Consider the following 16,020-nt stretch of genomic DNA (forward strand, 5'->3'; position numbering starts at 1 on the left):
GGGGTCAAAAATTCGGAAAAAAAGCGTTACGTATTATTTGAACGTTCCCATAGCCGAATTGACGTTATAGACGAACTACCGCAAACTATTCCAAAACTGTCTCTTGATTAAAGAAAGAGGTGTATAATCCAGTCAGGTTTACTGTGTACCACCAAACTGACAAAAGTCACGCAGAAAATACAGTAAACAAAGGAATTGTTTAAAAAAAAATAACCTACAGCGAAAGGTACAGGAAATTTGCGCAATACAGTTCGGTTACATTTAGTAGTAGAGAAGTTAGTTGTCACGTAGAGAAGTTCATTGCACGTACGACTGTTGCTTTGAGTTGTTTTGCTGTAGAGCTGCTTTTTACACGTGATAGTTTTTCACGCGGGAAAAAAAGTTAATTCAGTTAATTAGTTGATACAGTAGCTTACTGCACGTACAACTGTTGCTTTGAGTATTATATTGTTTAAAGGTCAGCTGTAGAGCTGCTTTTTACAGGTGATTGTTTTTCATGCGAGAAAAAGGTTAATTCAGTTAATTAAAGTCCCTGCTGCAAACAACGTAGCAAAATAAAGGGAAGACATTTTGCAAGCAGCAGCAGCAGCGCTAACTGGATTACGACTGACCGTTCGTGGTGAAGGTGATGCCTTAAAGTGACGTTATAAACGAACAAAAGACGTCTGGGGACCAATAAAGGGTGCTGTTATATGCGAATTGACGTTATAGGCGATGCTGTTGTAGCCGAACTACAATGTACGCAAAAGATAGGAATTCTGCCGGGACCGAGCGAAATGTGACGTAATAGGCGAATTGACGTTATAAACGAAGCCGTTATAGGCGAATTCTACTGTAGTATAATACTGTATCTTATCACACCATAAACAAGAGAAAAAACATATTTATGTTGTTTTATTTCAGAAATTTAAAAACAATTTCTGCAAAATGGGTGGTTTCTTTAGTACTGTTTTCGGTTCATTGTTTGGACAAAGAGAAAGAAGAATATTAATTTTAGGTCTTGATGGTGCTGGGAAGACTACAATTTTGTATAAATTACAAGTTGGAGAGGTAGTCACGACAATTCCAACAATAGGATTTAATGTTGAAACGTTAACTTACAAGAACCTAAAGTTTCAAGTGTGGGATTTGGGAGGCCAAACAAGCATCAGGCCTTACTGGAGATGTTATTATAGCAACACCGATGCTATAATTTATGTTGTGGACAGCATGGACAAAGAACGCATGAGTACTTCGAAACAAGAACTTGTCAGCATGTTAGAAGAAGAGGAATTAAAAAAGGCAATATTGGTTGTGTTTGCCAACAAGCAAGACATTGAAGGAGCGCTGTCTGAAACGGAGGTGGCTAAAGAACTGGGGTTGGCCTGTATAAAGGATCGAAAATGGCAAATATTTAAAACAAGCGCAGTGAAAGGCATTGGACTGGAGAAAGCAATGGATTGGTTGGTAACGGCAATACAGTCACAGTGAAAGAACATGATAGCTTCCTTTGTATATTTATTATGCAAGAACCTTTAAAGTTGGAGCATTCTTTGCTATTAAAACAGGATTCTGGTCTCATGCATAGCTTTCCAATAAACCTGTGATTTAATAAAAGATTATATATATGTCATGTGCAATAAAACATTTAATGTTGTCATAGCTTGCTGACGCTCTTTGCAGTGCAGACAATTTCTATGCTATTATTGACACATAAGACGGAGTGTTACTTTCATAACAATATAAAGAGCCTACTAGTCTTTGGTCACTATTTCCTCGCATATATTCGATTGAAGTCAGCTTGGTAACACTTTTTGTTTTTAACATTATAAAACTTGTTTAATTTGATATTCAGTATTCTTGTGTTGTAAAACGGAACTCATTTTGTTTCGTACCAGGATGTTATCATCATTTTTGTTTTCCTGTTGAGTCCTGCTGAGCTGCTCAGAATCATTTTTGATATTTTTTGCCACATACGGCATCACTTTTCAGTCTTTTCCCAGGTATCGATTTTTGGCCAGGTTTTCCAAATACATCTTTTTATAGATCTTCTTGTCTAAATATTCTGTGTACTTCCTGTCATTCACATTTCATAAGATGCAATGAAGAAGTAAAAGTACCTTGTGTACAAATTTGTACCTAATCATTGCAATGAAAAACTGGCAGGTGCAGTTCTTTTCAAGGCGGTACACCTATCATAATATGTGCACGGCAATAAATCATTCTTCCTATGGGTTGTTTGGCATATTATGTACGTTATTGTAAAGTGGTTATGTGTTCTGCTCGGAAAGTTATATTGTACATCATACATGTTCTACTAGAATTAGATAGTACTAGTACCTGTTTGTTTTGGTAGTGTTCTAGCCTGAAATGCTTCTGTGAAGCAATTATTTATATGAGTTTGTAATGTCATAAAAAAACTTGTGCCTTTTCGAAAACAGTGATTGGACCTATAATAAAGTGGAAGTAGTAGTAGGCTACCGTTGTGGTATTTCCCAAAAAGTTTATTTAATAAGGTGATCTTCCTCCGGCTTCTACCTGTCTTGGAATACAATCAAAGAGCTTTCTGGCTTGATTCAGTTTTTTTTTTGCTATTTTGCAACGAAAGCTGTTCCGAAACTTTCAAACACGTCGACGGTCACGCTTTCTAGCATGTCGGTCAAAGACTCACCACGAATGCTGAGCGATTTTCAGATAGGCCTGGCTGCACCATAACTTGCATTTGTGCTCTTGGAAGTCCGGCCGCAATTACTCTGGTTTTAAGTGTTTATTTATCATGACCCTTCATATGACAACCCAAACAGTTTTTGCAAAAATTTCGATGACAGAAGTTGAATCAATTACATTGGAACAAGTGAAATATTGGATTAGAGTTTGTCCTATTGCAATTATTTTGACCAACTCTTGTACGCATTACATTTGTACCCACGGAGATTCTCCTGCCGTTATGTCGACAAATAGTGGCATTTTACTATTGTGTTCAAACGTCTTGCTCCTATCATTGGAAACACAGTCATAGCCGTCAGTAAAGTTACCAGAGTTCTGCGGCTTTTGGCAAAATGTAAAAACTTTGCTGTGCATAAAAGTTTAAAACAAGTTTGATTGGAAACCAAGAAAGATAGATGAGAACCGTCGGACAATTTTGTTTGAATGCTTATGAACGCTTTGTGTTGTTACGTTCTATATTTTTACGTGGAATAAAATTTAGATGCTACACATGGTGGTTACACCCGGGTGAACAAAACGTCAGTTAAATAGCCGTTAAGAGTTCTTGTGACTCTAAAAGGCAAAGGTGTGTCTGGCAATATACTCAAGACATGGTTTGACTGTGTACACCAAGATTGGCTTTGCTTTTCACATAATTTACACTGTCAACTTCTACACGAGAAATCGAAATTATATTTATAGTCTGAATGGGTGTAATAGAATACAGTACAAAACTTCTTTTTTATAACTTGGCAAATGTAACTCTGTTGAACCATCCAAAGTGAGCGCTCATGTTAGCAAACAACCGTCTTTCCACACAATAACATTGTTAGAAACAAAAGTGCGTTTAGTTGGTAAATAATCTACATGAAAACAATACACTTGAAACTATTTTATTAAAAGATTCAAGTTATGCCAAGCAAGCGGCTGATAGAAATCTGCGATCAATTTAGTCATAAAATAATTCCGAGTGATTTGAGACTTGTTGACGCACGGGAGTCCACACATTCGACAAGATATCTCTGGCACATAGGGTCAATATTCGTGCAAATATTGGGTTTTGTAATATCACATGAAACACACAATGTTTGATATGAATAACGACTTGCGTGTACAGCTTCAATAAATTTTGTTCAAGTTGAGAACGCATTTGCATAAAAAACAGTTGATGCATTGTTCCTAGGGGGCAAGACTATGGAATGTTTTGGGGCAATGTCTAACAATCAAAACGTTATGCAACTGCCGGAGCTTCTTTGTGCATGCAACCAAATCCGGAAGATTCTGATAGAAATCGCGGTACCGCATAGGCTACTGAGAAATCAAACTTGACAGCAATAGAAACGAAAATAAAACGATGGCGCACGCAAAGATGTAATAGTGTGATTACAATACTGTGTAACAAAAATAAAACATTTCATTCGCCCATTAAGGTTTGTTTATTGTAAAATAGTTTCAGTAACTTTTTGCTGGTGCAACACAGGTTTCTCATTGGTCGACAGCAACTTGTTTCAGTGCCAACTTAGCTGAAAAACGACCATCTTTAAAAGATATCAATCCAATTTATGAAACTATCAAATTTTTACTTTTTGTTGTTCCGATTCCCCACTGTTTGGATGTAAGTAGTGGTGTAAAGCTCGGAATACATGTCTAACTAGTCATCTAAAAAACTTCATCATAACTCTTGGTTTGAAGTAAAAAAAAATTGACCCTAAGTGTCGCTGAAGGTTACAATGGCATGAATGATGCAAGCAAAGCACAGCAACTCTACATTCATGGCATCTGCTCTCTTATCATGGCACTGGCTCAACTTTCAATTAAAACAATGCAAACCTTACGTAAACCATAAAGTACGATAGTTCTATGTTTACATCATTGAAGCTGTGAAGGTGAGCGGTTAGTAGCATTAATTGCAGAGTAGAAAAAAAGTCATAGGACAAAAACTGAAAACACAAAACGTTTCCAAAGTTACGCCTTAGCCGTGTCAAGATGAATCGTTTATACAATTTACATAGTACCGCCATGTGAAAAGTATAGTATTGACTAGTACAGTACCGCCCGTGACTGTAAGTAGTTACAACGTACCTTTCAAGCTATTAAGTTAATGACCATAAGGCCAAGAACCTCCCATCAACTCAAGTGATTGTACAGAACAGTAAACAATTAAGCACTTGGTTCAATACAATATGAAAACACAAATTCAGACATTTAATAAAAATAATGTTGACACTATCGACCTAAGATACTGTTCAAATACCCTTTGACGCCCTTGGGGGATTGTCATAACTGTTATAGGTTGAGACGAATAAACACATGTTAGGAGTAATGAACAGCGAAATAGAGACGTCATGATTAAATAGTTCCCCTGTGATAAACAGTGACCCCATGATTAAACAACGGTAAAATCAAATACAAGTTTGGTCACTTTTAACAAGCGGTGTACTTTTTATGGTTCGCAGGTTGTTTTCAAAAGAAAGAAATATATCAAAACAAGTGGCGGATGCAGGAGAGAGGGGCAATCGCCCTCCCCAAAACACATAAAAGTAACTTTATTTGCGTTGTATTTGCAAGGTCGGATTAATGTAGTCATACACTTCATTGTGTTGTTGAAATGGCCCCCCTAAGGCTGCTTGGTAGATCCACGATCCACCCCTGATCAACACAAGTACCCATGACCTTCAACGATTCTACAACCGGCATTGCAGATCAAAGACGTCGTTAGCCTTCGAGAAAAAACGCTTTGCATCAGCCGAGAAAAATAGTCTTCTTGAAAATGAATTCTGTTGTGGGGCAGCCTGACTCAGACTGGATAATTATTTTTAAGCTTAAAAATCTTTTGCAAGTTTGACTTTTCAAGACAAAGCAAATACGCTGTTATTTATAAAAGCAGCACTCTATCATATGAACAATTAAAATATATAATAATATGTTTTTGTACAACAAAAGATAAATAAACAAAATTGTTCACATTTTTGCACCAGATGTGGCAAACTACAGAAACACAATGACCATTTCCAACGTCTTGGTTAGCTCACACTGCAATGGTCCGTAACTCAAAAGCCATTAAATTCACGGCAGTGGGAGTTAACTCCATGACAATAGGAGTGACAAAGAACGCTTATTCACAATACGAGGTAGGGACAGTGGCTATACCGAGGAAAACGGGGTGTTCTCACTTGAAGGCTACAGCGGCTGCAATCGTGGATGAGCCTTGATATGAAGAGGTGCAAGAAGAACTGGCGTTAAACTGGATCATCGCTTGTCATCAGCAGCGGGTTGATGTACTCAAATCCCTCGAAATCTGATTGGTCGATCTTGTTTACGGCCTGTTGATCGGACGGGGTAAGTTGTACCGGTTCCTGTCGCAGAAATAATAATGGTTTCATGGTAGTGGTAGTCTCATACTGAGTACTGAGCTTCGGGGAATGAGATAAGGTTCTCATTATACTAAGTCTTCGCTACTAACGAGAGTAGGGTGGCCAGTTCCTTTCTCTCGGCCGCCTTTTCTTCAGCAACTACGCTCACCCAATTTATTACACCCCGGGTAGAGGTGGACGGTGTTTTCCAACAACCAGGTAATGCCGGAAGTCGAACCAGGTTTGCAATATTGAAAAGCCAACGCCTTATCCGCTAAGCCATCCTACCTAATCATTTCATGACTAGATAAATAAAGAGAATATTCGGAAAACGATAACCATAGTAAGGCAAAACTCACTTCTGTAAATTGCTTGTCAAAATTATCCAGTCCCAAATCGTCCTCGATGTTGGGTTTGTATGGGGGAATCACCTGAACAGAGCACAGTACCACCATAATTACTCGAGTTCCGTTCATGGCAAGCTATTTAATGGGTTTATTGCGTTCTCTAGCTAAACTATTTTGACAATATCAAGCAAATTACCGGAATAAAAAATATGCCAGAAAAACTAGCAAAATGGAGGGAGTTTGTATGGGAAGCCACAGCTGATTAAATATGATTAATCTGTTGAAGAAGAAGCTAAATTATATCTTGAAGGTAAAATTATTCAAAACACTTCAGCACAGTTTATGTGCACCACACTTTTATACTGTTACTTTCACTTACTTTTGAGTTCAACGTCATGGAATTCTGCACAGGTGCTTCTCTTATCAGATTCAATAAAAGAAAAATTTTCTTTAGTAAGAACCGCAGCTCAAAATTTCAACATCTTACTTGTTTTTTATGTAATGATTCCCAATCAACTGCTCTGAAGAACTGGTGATCCAAAATGTCTTGAAATCCTGTGTCCGGATTGCAACCCAGACGATCCTGAAAGGTCATAAAATAACCACTTTTACCAAGCCGTTCTAAGGCCACTGGTCATATCTTTGATACCAGATTCAAGTAAACAGGATTACCTTTTTACAACTACCGTAATTGTCCGGTTTCTGGCACCTATGTTTAGTTATACCTTTATTATTCTGGTCTAGCATGTGCGGTTTGTAGCTTGATAATGAGTTACAAAAGCATCAAAGCAAGAATGTGAGTCATGAAGCTTGTAACATTGCAGCTGATTAACAACAAATATATCAAATTGATAGGAGCAAAATGCAAATTTTGTTGAGTTTCTTTGTCGAATCATATCAACAAGAAGTTCACAATTCGTTTTGTTATCGAGCATTTTTGAAGAAATGATAGTCGGACTTTGTACCTGAGGAATCTTGTTCAAAAACCCTTTTAAAATTGAAGAAGCCTTCACAGAAAGCGACCTTGGAATCCTAATTACTTTCTCGAGAATCACCTGCAAGTCAGACGCGAAATTAAATGATATAACAAAGACACAGTACCTGCGCTAACATAGTCAAAACTCTATCAAATTTTCAAAACAACAAAGTACCTTAAGATACAAATGAAACAATGAGTCTGTAAATATATCGGAAAAACGCAAGTAACATACTTGGAAGAGATAGTCTTCGGTGCTTTGGTCAGGGTTATCAGTCATACCGACGATGTCGAATGGGCTTCTACCCGCCATCATCTCGAACATGAGCACTCCAAGAGCCCACCAATCGACGGAGAAGTTGTAATCCTCTCCCCGCAGTATCTCGGGTGCGATGTAGTTGGGAGTACCACAGAATGTCGATGTGGTGTCACCGCTACGTATCCCCTCCTAAGGGAGTGAAATCAAACACATTAGTAAAGAGAGACATTGGAAAACAAAAATACAAGTTGATTCATCATGCGAGGGGGTTCAGCTTCAAATACATTCTATTTGTATAAGAACTTGAGATACCGAAACAAGTGAAATATACTTTGTTTAACTATTAAGAGGCTAATCAACAAACAATTAGCTCAACTGTCCCTTCCAATATCTGCGAGATAATTTTCAATGCTAACATTGCTTCATTGATGAATTCTTGTAGAGTAAACAATTGCCCATTTTAATCGGAGATCAGTAACATATTTGTGAAATAAGCTACACAAAATACATTGCACCAGTTGCAGTCGACTGGTTTTGTCTTAAGTGTTTGATCTACCTTTTATTTTAGCGAGTGGCAACACACGCTTTCAGCTTTTAATTTACTATATTGCCAACATCAAAGCTTTGTGTATTGGCAAGTGCTCAGCCTTTGTGAAGAACGCTCTAAGAGCGTTTACGACTTCAAAAATTACAATTTGTTGCTTCGCTAGAGGGCGCAACACAAAGTCAGCAGATCCTTTTCACTTGCCTCAGCCTTAATCGGTAGCATTAGTACAGTCGAATTCTTCCATAGTGACAACTGAAGGGACCTTCGAAAAAGTGTCACTATTTGCTGAATTCTATTGTATTCATAACATTATAACACACAGTACAGAAAACTCACTTTGCACATTCCATAATCTGTTAATTTTATGTGGCCTTCGTTATCAAGCAGCACGTTGTCTAGCTTCAGATCTCGGTAAATGATTCCTTTCTCGTGGAGGAAATGCAGGGCAAGAATAATTTCAGCAGCATAGAACCTACGCATGAGGAATAGTAAAGGGTTGTCACTCTTGACCTTTTTGCTGACAAAGAAACTTTAACAGACTTCAAACGTTTTTGCACTTTGGTACCTTCAGAGAAAGAGACAGAAAGTGAAAGAAAATAACGAGCCGAGACGTACACTCGCACAGCCTAACAAGGGCTATCAGTGGTGCTACGTAACCAGCAGTAGCTGCACTGCTGCAGCCGAATGAAACCTCAGTTGATTATATTGGCAGCCCAAATTGAATGTGAAGTTTTAAAGCAAGAAGTGACGTAACAGTTTTAGTGTCTCAAAAACGTTAAAATAACAATCAAGCCAAACAATTACGCAGGAATAGCCCATATGCAAACAGACGCAGAGGCATTTAAACACAAAATTAAAGGCCCACGAGGTGCAATTGAAAGTAATTTACAGTGTATACAAAATTTTATCCGCTTCAAATTACTGTAAAGTGTATTTTTATTGTAAACGCTTCACTGGCTCAACACGAAACGGAACAATTCTATTTGTGAATGTTTTAACAAGACATTTGTTAGATCGATTAATGTGCAAAGAAGTCAGATAGAGAAACTGTTCTCGATAGCCAATTAGTTGACATGCGATACTGAACTAGGTTAGCGCAGGCAGCGGTCCGCCTTACATAGGATACCGCTACCGGTACCAGGAAAGGCTTCTTTTATTGTTAAACAAACGCACTCCTTTTACAAATAAGTCTATTTGAGCTATCGGCTAACGCAACTTTTACGTTGAATTTATCGAGAGAAAAAAAGAGCAATATGCCAGACAAATAAACTGTACGGCGACATCTACCCTGTGTTGACGTAAGTAGCAAATACTGCAGCATAAAATGTTGATTCACACAACCATCCAAACAAACCGAGTGAAACATTTCAGGTTAATTAACTAATCAAAGTTATGACTGGTTTTCAACAAGATATACAGCAAAAGTGGTCACGATAAGCACAGCTACAATTCGCAGAAAAATTATTAATTGCTATGATAAATGGAAGTGGTGGATGTGAAGCAGCGGTGACAACAAGGGCAAGATTGGGCTGGGCAAAGTTCAGGGAATGTGGGGAAATGTTGTATGGCAGAAAATTTTCACTAAGGATGAAAGGAAAAGTATATCGGAGCTGTGTGCGGCCTGCAATGCTATATGGTAGCGAGACATGGGTACTGAGAGAGAGTGAACTGGCAATCCTGAGAAGAACGGAAAGGTCAATGGTGAGAGCAATGTGTGGGGTGAAAACGAGAAGGGAAAAAAGGACTGAAGAATTGTTGGATATGCTAGAGATGAGAGAGACCATAGACCAACTGGCAAAGGCAAATGGAGTAAGATGGTATGGACATGTGATAAGGAGGGAGGAAGGAAGTTTTCTTAGAAAGGCACTAGATCTAAAGGTGGATGGGAAGAGGAAACGCGGTCGTCCAAGAAGAACGTGGAAACAACAAGTGAAGGATGAGTTTAAAAAAGTCGGACTGAAGGAGGAAGATGCAAGGGACAGGGTGAAATGGAGAAAAGGGATTAAGACAATTGCTGCGCGGAAACAATCGGCCACCCCCACTAGTGGGGAACAAACCGACGATGGATTATGATGATGATGATGATGATGTTAACATGATGTCAAGCAATGAGAAAAAATGACACCAGCCAGCCATGTACCTGGCATGCTCTTCGGGTAGTTTCCTCTGTCGCTGCATGTGAAACATAAGATCACCACCGTTCACATATTCAATGACGAAAAATAACCTGGCTGGAGTCTGCAATAATTATGTTGAAGACGAAATAAAACCACATTGCAACTAGAAACAAAATGATTGGTGAGAGATGACACAACAAGGAAATAGGCTGTAAATCATATTTTTGGCAGGGCACCAGGATTTGATGTGTTAAAAAACCATCGCCCATCTCAAACCTGATACAATAACAACATACTTTGTATTTTCGGACATACTACAGAGTGAAAATCGATCTTTGCAGAACATTTTTCCTTTCTTTCGTAAACAAAATATCAGTTTTTGCTAAATGTACGGTACAACAAACATTTCCAAAACACCACTTATTATCATTTATGGTTACATTACGATGATAATACGATTATATTCAAACTTTGTTGGACATTATCTGCTTCAAGAAAAAAAAAATTACAATCTTCTATTTCTACACATGCTATCCGTTCGGTGAGACTGACTCAGCAATTATTGTAACGTGTGTGCACAACCGGTTTTAAGTAATTAGCACAATTCCAGAAAGTTAGAATGAGTAGGCTATTCCTTACTTGAAAGCAAGAATGCAGGCCAACAAGAAACGGATACACTGAAGCAGTTTCAAAAACATGTTTCTCTGTGAGCACCCAGTCAACGTCCTCTTCGTCAGTGACCAGTTCCTTCTTAATAACCTGCAAAGGACCGGTGACATTTCACATACACTTCAACATGTGTGATCAAAAAATGATGCGTCCCTGGGTTCGGAGGTGTCTCCTCACAGCCCTTGTTCTCAATGTTTTTGCTGATTACACTCATAAGCTAACAGAGAACAGCCAAACTTTGGTGTCATCAACTAAAACGCGTAAACCTTCCGCTTCGTTTGATGGAGAAAGAACGGTACAGATCGCATTGGCGTATGGTCTTATATGGTGGGGCAGGCCTCGCTCATAGAAAGCTAAAGGCGGAACTGATCATGTTTAAGCTGGAACGTTACGCTGCTTGGTTTAATTAAGACCTTGTTTCAGTGTTACGTCTTGTATAATTGTTTACACGGTTGCTGTGATTCACATTCATTAGGATGTAGATATTTAATTTTATATTGCTTTGAAGAGAACACAGTGCTGCAAAAAATATTTTTTAATTTGTCATTTTGTATCCATATTTATTGCCAATTACTTGTATGTGGCACAAAAAAAATTGATGCATTTCCACGCAAATCTGCTTAAAACAAAAGAATACAGATGATAACTTTAACATCCCTTACTTTCATGGCATACATCTTCCCGGTGGATTTCAACCTGACAAGCAACACCTTTGCATAGCTTCCCCGCCCAATCACCTTGAGCATTTCGAAATCTTTTATGCCGAAACCAGGAGCAGCTTTACTTTCTGGAGAGTCGGTGTTTGGCTAAGTCGGTAAAAGAAAATCGTATAAGCTTGGTTAGAATATACTATAAGACACATCATAAATGAGCAAAAGAACTGCAACCACTGATTTACACCTTAACACTTTTGCTGCACCAAAATTTCATTCTTCTTCATCAACATATCGAGTGTTGCAAGAATTGACAGCGATAGACACGTGTTTTGCCCATGAGCTCATGGTATGGTTAGCGAAACGCAGTGCTCACTGTTCTTTAGTGAGTACTCAGCCTAGTGCTGGAGCCAGGTAGATCGCTCCTACACAGTGTAAACAAACCATCGCATCAATTCAGCTGCCACAACTTGGTGATGTCACAAGCGAATGTTGTTTGTGCATTCAAAGTGACAACACTAACAAGGTAACCATATAATTAAGTTACCTGCGATCCAGACCGGTTAGCTTCTGGCAGTTCTTGCACCGGGCCACTTTGGATTGGAATTCTGGGTCGACGAGTTTTGAACTTCTTCATTTTCTTTTTCAGCCATCGCCGGGCACCATGCCTAGAAGGAAAAGGGATATTCTGTCTTTTTGTCGCATTGGCATTTGATAGACAGTTATGATACTATGTTGTGACGTTTTAATTTAAAAAGTATGTGAAGTTAAATCAACGCTACATGTGATGTGATGAGCGTTTTTTTCAGCTGTTTTATCAGAGAGAAATGATCCCTCAAAAAAAAGTCAAATCCGTCATTTTGCAATAAAGCTTTAACTCTTGCATTGGCGGCCTTCTAAGTTTTCTTAAGGATTCCTTAAGTCAAACTTTTAAAAAACAGTTTATACAATACATGAGTATGTATTTGTACTCATCATGATGCTAAAATGGTAAAGCAGTTTTAATTTTAATTAACTAGTTAATCACCTGTATATTTTATGCTCTCCCGGACACAAAAGTCCGGGTTCAGTGGGAATTCCAGCAAATATGTGAAATGCCACAGTGTCTTCTTCATTCAGATCGTACAACCTCAAAGCTTCGAATAATTCCAACTGCAGATAAGAAATAGCCAGTGAGTTGCTGCTACAAAAAGTTACACAACAAATAATTGAAATCGTATAAGTGGGGGAAAAGCAAACACGATGCATTAGCCATATACCAATTATATCATAGCTGATAGGACAATAAACTATTTCACATGGTTTGATTTCAACAGTAGGCTATTGTGATAAAGATCTAGCTTTTACATAGGAATGAATAAATTCAGTATGGAATTTGATTTGAAGAGTTCAATATTAATATATTGAGGGTTTAATATTTGTTGAAGTCAAATTACAACTTGTACAATAATCATAAAATGTCAAAAATAAGTAGTAAGTTTATGCATTAAATGATAGGCTGTATGTATGCGTTACTCTAAATCAGATTATCTCATCATTGGAATGGGATTTAAGAAATGCCAAGGAATCCATTGCGAAAAATACTTCATGTGTTTAACCGGAATGCGATTAACTGATGTCGATTGTATAACAGTCATGATAAACAATAATTATAATAAAACTTAAGGCAAAAGATTTATTTATTTAAGGTTTCAAAAACTTGCTTGAGATGATATTGTACAAGGATCTCCTTCATCATCCAACCACTTCAAAGTGAACATTTGAGCATCAGAGAAATTGCATTCGGTCTTTATCTGCAAAAGGCAACTTGCATTAAACTTATGTAAAAACAAGTTTCTATCATTTATACTATCTTTCGTAGTAATTTAAAAGATTATTTGTTTGAAGCCGTTGGAGTTGAGGCTTTACCATTCCGTGAAATCAGCAAAGTATTTGAGCAATATAACATTGAAAAAAGCTGATATAACAAACCAATAGGCAATAGAAAACACAATCTTGTGCTGATAATTAAGCTTTCTTCTTGGACAGGACCAGATGCAGGACACGACAGATTAAGGCAAAGTTTGACAAGAGGCAAACGGGTAGTCAATTTAGGCAAAAAGCAAACTGGCAGGGAGTCAGTGAACCTTTGATGACTATTGAACAACTTGCAAGGGCAAATGGAGTTAAGATGGTATGGGCACGTACTAAGGAGGGAGGAAAGAAGTTTTCTTCGAAAGGCATTGACTTTGAAAGTAGATAGAAAGAGGAAATGGAGAGGTCTAAAAAAAATATCAAAAAAGCAGGTGAAGAATGAAACAGACAAAGTTGGACTGGAGGAAGAAGATGCGATGGACAAAACGAGATAGAGAATAGGAGTGAAGGCAATCGCTACAAGGAAAGAATCGGTTACCCCTACTAGTGGAGATATAACAGAATTGAGACGATCAGATTTTTTTTTCAAAAATATTAAAATAATGGTTTAATATCCAAGGATTCATTGCTGTCCAAGACCCAAATACCATGTTCTTACAAAACACATAGCTTTCTGATGTATATATATAGTGAATGAGTCCACTTTCTTTCATCATGCCAAAGAGCAGTGGATGAATGCAATTAATAAACAACAACCGAATTCTCCTTGATAAAATTTATAACCAAATTTGTCAAAATACATGTGATAAGTTTCACAGAAGCAATTTACTACACTGCATCATATTGCAAAAAATCCATCTACATAAGACTAACCTTAACAAACAGTTCTTCTAATTTAACTCTTGGATCAAGCTGCATGCGAAAAACATGTCCATTGTAAGCACCTTTAGCACGAATCATAACGTTGGGCAATAAATACACAGCACCTAGAAAAACCAAATCAACAAAGGACATGACTTAATTTGAAAATTATCTACTGTATCACCAAAATAAGCTTTATCAACTGGTGTCTTCAATTTCGCCTTTCAATAAGTAAACTTTCTGTGCATCATCTGGCACTATGGATAGCCTTAACATATCTAGTATCTCTTAGCGAGTCCATATTATCTTTCCTTATAACTTGACTAATCTTTTGTCTTACCTCAGCCTTCCTACCATTAGTTACCCTACTTTCACTTCACTCCTCAGTCCTCTTTCTGTTCAGTATTCAGTTCAGTCATTCAGTGTCTGATAAAAGGTTAAACAGTGATGCCAGACGCTCATCATTGGAATGGATCATTACACCAGGGGTCCGCAAATACTGGGTCGCGACCCAAATTTGGGTCGCGAGACCATTCACAGTGGGTCGCAAAACGGTTTAAAATTACCATAAATATAACTTGTATGGCAAAAATAAATACAATCATATAGTCTTTGATGTGCTGAGTTTCGTACAATTTGGTAGGCTACAAGAAAATTTTACTTTCGATTGTAGTACAGTAGTTAAGCCCACGGTTATATATATAGCCTGGAAGACAGCTTGAGCCAGGGCATGAAAACTCTTTCAGCTTAGGCTATCTCCAGAACTGGCGACTGAAACTTAGCGAAAACAAAACTTTGGCGGCAGCTTTCCACCTATAGCCTACAGTCCGGAAGTTGATCGTGAGCTACATGTTCAGAACAATGGAAAACCTCTGACCTTCTGCCCCGAACCAGAATATCTTGGGGTGACACTAGACAGATCGTACACATACCGCCACCATTTGGTGTCACTGCGCAAGAAAATGACATCCCACGCTGCACTACTCAAGCGCCTGGCAGGCCACAGCTGGGGGGCGAGGGCTGACACTTTGCGTATAGCAGCCTTAGCCCTTGTCTACTCTTCAGCAGAGTACTGTGCACCTGTTTGGTGCTGCAGTGCACACTGCCATAACATCGGCACTTCCATAAACAGCACCCTGCGCACAGTTACCGGATGCATGCGTCCCACATCATTGGATAATTTTGCCATTCTCGCTGGCATCCAACTTTCTGAGCTTCGTCACGAAGAAGCCACTCTGTTTCTTAGCCGACAGGCACTAAAGCCTAACCATCTTCTCCACCACAAGATCTCTGCTTCCTCAAACCAGCACCCCAGTCGACTGAAGTCAAGACAACCATTCGTGCCAGTCACTCAACTTCTGATCAACGCAGCAGATGAACTTCATCTCTGCGGCTACTTGGGCGGACTATAAATGGAATTCTGAAAGGAAGTCAAGTACCACCGGACTTCATTCGTTCATCCCCAACGCCGACACATGCCCCATCCGCCTGACACTACAAAGACAAGCATGGGTGCGCCTCAACCGTCTTCGTACGTGCGTCGGGCTTTTCCGGTCAACCATGCGCCATTGGGGAATTGACCTCTTCCTCCTCCTGTGAATGTGGTGCCGAGGAACAGACTGCAGACCACATCATCAATAACTGTACCATCTTCAAGCCACCTAACGGAGTGGAAGGTCTGCGTGTCATGGGTGATGAA

At 38.7% G+C, this 16,020-nt stretch overlaps 1 protein-coding gene and 1 pseudogene across 1 annotated transcript; one reads left to right on the plus strand and one right to left on the minus strand.

Annotated features, from left to right (window-relative positions):
- The first annotated feature begins 907 nt into the window (after positions 1 to 907).
- LOC145783097 (ADP-ribosylation factor-like protein 1 pseudogene) lies at positions 908 to 3,191 on the plus strand (annotated as a pseudogene).
- A 371-nt stretch (positions 3,192 to 3,562) lies between these two features.
- Positions 3,563 to 14,442, minus strand: LOC145783089 (protein kinase C iota type-like). Its single transcript, XM_082594863.1, has 13 exons — positions 14,334 to 14,442; positions 13,310 to 13,399; positions 12,634 to 12,758; positions 12,154 to 12,274; positions 11,616 to 11,759; positions 10,924 to 11,043; positions 10,308 to 10,405; positions 8,504 to 8,639; positions 7,597 to 7,809; positions 7,351 to 7,440; positions 6,873 to 6,968; positions 6,398 to 6,469; positions 3,563 to 6,041 (listed from the first exon to the last, which is right to left on the minus strand). Exons 1-13 carry the CDS (start codon positions 14,418 to 14,420, stop codon positions 5,925 to 5,927), a joined length of 1,509 nt encoding a protein of 502 aa, XP_082450989.1. The 5' UTR covers positions 14,421 to 14,442; the 3' UTR covers positions 3,563 to 5,924.
- Between the last annotated feature and the right edge of the window lie 1,578 nt (positions 14,443 to 16,020).

The sequence above is a fragment of the Aplidium turbinatum genome, chromosome 14, assembly GCF_918807975.1.
Source record: "Aplidium turbinatum chromosome 14, kaAplTurb1.1, whole genome shotgun sequence".
NCBI lineage: Eukaryota > Metazoa > Chordata > Ascidiacea > Aplousobranchia > Polyclinidae > Aplidium > Aplidium turbinatum.

What these genes read in the sequence shown, in the direction of transcription:
- LOC145783089 (XM_082594863.1), bottom strand. Translation starts at nt 14,420, where the DNA reads ATGATTCGTGCTAAAGGTGCTTACAATGGACATGTTTTTCGCATGCAG. An exon ending in CCGAAGACTATCTCTTCCAA is followed by an intron (nt 7,441 to 7,596) that starts GTATGTTACTTG and finishes TCTGACTTGCAG; the next exon opens with GTGATTCTCGAGAAAGTAAT. An exon ending in TTTTGAACAAGATTCCTCAG is followed by an intron (nt 6,969 to 7,350) that starts GTACAAAGTCCG and finishes ATGACCTTTCAG; the next exon opens with GATCGTCTGGGTTGCAATCC.